The 4,669-nt window shown below is 51.2% G+C and overlaps 1 protein-coding gene across 1 annotated transcript; it reads right to left on the bottom strand.

Moving 5' to 3' along the window:
• Positions 1 to 7: 7 nt before the first annotated feature.
• LOC112618020 (glutamine-rich protein 2-like) lies at positions 8 to 2,756 on the bottom strand (the record flags this gene model as incomplete). The annotated part of the gene is made up of 4 exons (XM_025374641.1): positions 8 to 226; positions 303 to 1,210; positions 1,271 to 1,486; positions 1,577 to 2,756. Coding segments are annotated over 4 exons (2,523 nt in total), but the record flags the coding sequence as incomplete, so codon positions are not given.
• Positions 2,757 to 4,669: the final 1,913 nt, after the last annotated feature.

The raw sequence follows: 4,669 nt of genomic DNA, 5'->3' as shown, positions 1-4,669 counted from the left end.
ACCAAACCACGCTGATCCACTCCAGGTTGGACCAAACCACGCTGATCCACTCCAGGTTGGACCAAATCACGCTGAACTTCACCAGGTTGGACCAAACCACGCTGATCCACTCCAGGTTGGACCAAAGTACGCTGATCCGCACCAGGTTGCACCAAACCACGCTGATCCACTCCAGGTTGCACCAAACCACGCTGATCTGCACCAGGTTGCACCAAACCACGCTGATCTGCACCAGGTTGGACCAAACCACGCTGATCCACTCCAGGTTGGACCAAACCACGCTGAACTTCACCAGGTTGGACCAAACCACGCTCATCCATACCAGGTTGGCCCAAACCACGCTGATCTGCTCCGGGTTGGCCCAAACCATGCTGATCCGCACCAGGTTGGCCCAAACCACGCTGATCCGCACCAGGTTGCACCAAACTATGCTGAACTGCACCAACTTGTGCCAAACCACTCTGATCTGCACCAGGTTGTACCAAACCACGCTGATCTGCACCAGGTTGTACCAAACCACGCTGATCCACTCCAGGTTGGACCAGACCAGGCTGATCTGCACCAGGTTGTACCAAACCATGCTGATCCACTCCAGGTTGGACCAGACCAGGCTGAACTGCACCAGGTTTTACCAAGGCACGCTGAAGTGAATCAGGTTGCACCAAACCACGCTGATCCACTCCAGGTTGGACCAGACCAGGCTGAACTGCACCAGGTTGTACCAAACCACGCTGATCCACTCCAGGTTGGACGAGACCAGGCTGAACTGCACCAGGTTGTACCAAACCATGCTGATCCACTCCAGGTTGGACCAGACCAGGCTGAACTGCACCAGGTTGTACCAAGACACGCTGAAGTGAATCAGGTTGTACCAAACCACGCTGATCCACTCCAGGTTGGACGAAACCATGCTGAACTGCACCAGGTTGCCCCAAACTACTCTGAAGTGCACCAGGTTGTGCCAAACCATGCTGATCCATTCCAGGTTGGACCACACCATACTGAACTGCACCAGACTGGACTAAACCTTGCTGATCTGCACCACGTTGCACCAAACCAAGCTGATCTATGCCAGGCTGCACAAAACCATATTGGTCAGCTCCTAGCTGAACCAAACCACGTTGATCTATACCAGGTTGGACCAAACTACGTGGATCTGCACCAGGCTGTACCAAACCATGTGGATATGTACCAGGCTGTACCAGTCCAGGTAGATACACATCAGGCTGTATCCAGCCACTGGGAAATGCACCAGATTGTATTAAACCATGCTGATCCATGCCAGGCTGTACCAAACCAGGTGGATATGCACCAATCTGCACCAAACCATGCTGATCTGCACCAGGTTGGACCATGCCAGGCTGATCTACACCAGGCTGTACCAAGCCACCCTGACCTGTGCCAGATTGGACCAAACCATGCTGATCTCTACCAGGTTGGGCCAAACCAGACTGATCCATTCCAGGCTGGACCAAACCATGCAGATCTGCACCAGGTTGGACCATGCCAAGCTGATCTACACCAGGCTGTACCAAGCCACCCTGACCTGTGCCAGATTGGGCCAAATCATGCTGACCTGTGCCAGGCTGGATCAAACGATGCTGATCTCTACCAGGTTGGGCCAAATCAGACTGATCCATTCCAGGCCGGACCAAACCACGCTGATCTGCACCAGGTTGGACCAAGCCAGGCTGATATGCACCAGGCTGCACCACAGCATGCTGAAATCTGCCAGACTGGATCAAATCATGCTGTTCTGTGCCAGGTTGTATGAAGCCAGTTGCTTCCAAACTGGGCTGCACAAAACCTTGCTGATCTGCACTAATTGGCATCAAACCAGGTGATACCAAACCATGCTGGTCTGTAAAAGGTAGAATCAGTCCATGTTGATCTATGACAGGCAATATCAATCCTTGCTGGTCCACTCCAGGGGCTACCAGTCCTTGCTGACCCATGCCTGATATTATAAATCCACGCTGATCCATGCCAAGTGGTTCCATACTGCGTTGGTCTATGCCAGGAAGTACCATACCATGCTGATATGCACCGACTGAAACCAGACCATGTTGGTCTGTGCTAGGTAGTTCCAATCCTTGCTGGTCTCTGCCAGGTACTGATGGTGGCAACATACGTTGCTCATCCATGACAAGTCGTCCCCATTCCTGATCATCCATTTCAGGTGGTGGCACACGAAGCTGACCCATGCTGAGGGGTACCACACCATGTAGGTAAGTGCCAGCGTGCACTAATCCCGGCTGATCCATGCCAGTTGGTTCTAACCCACGGCGATCTGACCTTAGATGGACCTGACTCTGGCTAGCGGGCACCCTACTGGGCTGCTCCCTGGCTGAGGTTAAGTCCTGTTGAACTGGACCAGGACGTGCATCTCGTTCATCTCTTCTTGGAAGTGTCGAGGTAAGCTTCTCTCTACTCCTGCGACGATCTGAGTCTGGTTTGAATTGCAGTACAGAAGACTGATGGAGTCGTGGCATGCCAGCTTCATCACGGGCCCTCGGCTGCTGCTGTTTACCAGTGCCAGAGGGGCCCCTGCTTTGTTCCCTACTGATAACCCCCTCAGAGGGGTGTGCTGCGCCACCAGATCCTGATGCAGTCTGATCCGGGCCAAGACCACCGGCAGAATCCAGAGCCTGGTCAATACTTGGTTGCTTGGTAGATGCTCCGCTTAGAGTCCCATCAGGTGATGTTAAGGAAGTGAACCCTCTGCGCTTAGAAAATCCCATAAGTGTTTCTGAGCCCTGGTTGGAGAGGAAGAAGGAAATCAATAACAGTCAAAATATTCACTATCAGAGCGGGAAGAAAGGAAATCTGGAAGTTCTGACTAGGATGATTTAGGGACCCTGGAGAAAAAAGCCCTCTGGTCCTAAAAGCTAAGCTTGACATAAAGAAACACACTGACAGGAGGCCGAGGCGGGTGGATCACTTGAGATCAGGAGTTCGAGACCAGCCTGACCAACATGGTGAAACCTGGTCTCTACTGAAAATACAAAAATATTAGCCAGGCTTGGTACTGCACACCTGTAATCCCAGCTACTCAGGAGAATCCCTTGAACCCAAAAGGCAGAGGGTGCAGTGAGCCGAGATCATGCCACTGCACTCCAGCCCGTGCAACACAGCAAGACACCATCTCAAAAATAAATGAATAAATAAATAAAATGTAAACATGCAAACCGATGGACCCAGAAACTCCACAGATAGGAATTTTCTCTGAATCCTCACCAAAGGATGCCAAGCTTTACATACAATGATGGGGTCTGCAGCATCGTTGATAAGCTATATCATCAATAAGGGACTGAAATATTTCTGGTCACCAATACAGTAGATGCTATTAATCCATGAAAAGAATGAACCACTTCTGTTTCCAGCCAAGATGAAGTAACAGGGGCTGGATTTACCCTTCTGTCCGTAACAAGAAAAAACAAAACTGAGGCTGGGTGCAGTGGCTCACGCCTGTAATCCCAGCACTTTGGGAGGCCGATGTGGGTGGATCACGAGGTCAGGAGTTCAAGACCAGCCTGACCAACATGTTGAAGCCCCATCTCTACTAATAATATAAAAACTAGCTGGGTGTAGCAGCACATGCCTGTAATCCCAGCTACTTAGGAGGCTAAGGCAGGAGAACTGCTTGAACCCGGGAGGCGGAGGTTGCAGCGAGCCGAGATAGCGCCACTGTACTCCAGCCTGGGTGACAGAGCGAGACTCTGTCTCAAAAACACAAAAACAAAAACCAAAAAAACCCCAACAACAGCTGTGAAACAGTGGTTTCCTAGACACCGGATATCAAGTTATGAAGGACAGTAATCCCCAAGAGGTGGAGACATGAAAACTGGGAACCCTGCATCACCCCGGCTTTCTGCCTCGCTGGCGCTTCCAGACTGCAGTGCAGGGAGGGGGAATTGAGGTGGAGCCCAGCAGACTCTCTGAGTTGAGGAGACAGAACTGAGCATTCAGGGAGATTCAGGCAACTGAAGGTCACAGGATAGAGTACCAGAAAGAAACGAGTTATCCAGGCGTGGTGGCTCATGCCTGTAATCCCAGAACTTTGGGAGGCTGAGGCAGGTGGATTACCTGAGGTTAGGAGTTTGAGACCAGCCTGGCCAACAAGGCGAAACCCTATCTCTACTAAAAATACAAAAATTAGCCAGGCATGGTCGCACATGCCTGTAGTCGCAGCTACTTGGGAGGCTGAGGCAGGAGAATCACTTGAACCCAGGAGGTGGAGGTTGCAGTGAGCTGAGATCATGCCACTGCACTCCAGCCTGGGTGACAGAGCATGGCTCTGTCTCAAAAAGAAAAATTAATCAGAAAGAAGGGAGATGACAGAAAGCCCACTCCAGAGCTCTGTGGAGGTTCCCCTCCGAGTGATTGGCACACATTTGATGGGCACATGCATGTGGGAAGACGTCCCAAGATTGGGGAAAGAACCATCTGCAGGGCTTGAAGAAGCAGTGCCCCGACTGCCATGGGGCTGGGAATAGTGCCTGTTTTTATCAACCAGTTTGGCAAAACTCATCATTCAAGTAGCACAGAGCAGAGTGTACTCAGAAAAGTGTTGCCTCAGAAGTGGAGAATAATCAGCCCTAGACTGAACACACCTAAGGGCCCACCTAACAAATCATGAAATCATAAAAGCAAGGCCTGAAACAATCAA

The sequence above is a fragment of the Theropithecus gelada genome, unplaced genomic scaffold, assembly GCF_003255815.1.
Source record: "Theropithecus gelada isolate Dixy unplaced genomic scaffold, Tgel_1.0 HiC_scaffold_796, whole genome shotgun sequence".
Classification (NCBI taxonomy): Eukaryota; Metazoa; Chordata; class Mammalia; order Primates; family Cercopithecidae; genus Theropithecus; species Theropithecus gelada.
This window is presented reverse-complemented; position numbering and strand designations above follow the sequence as displayed.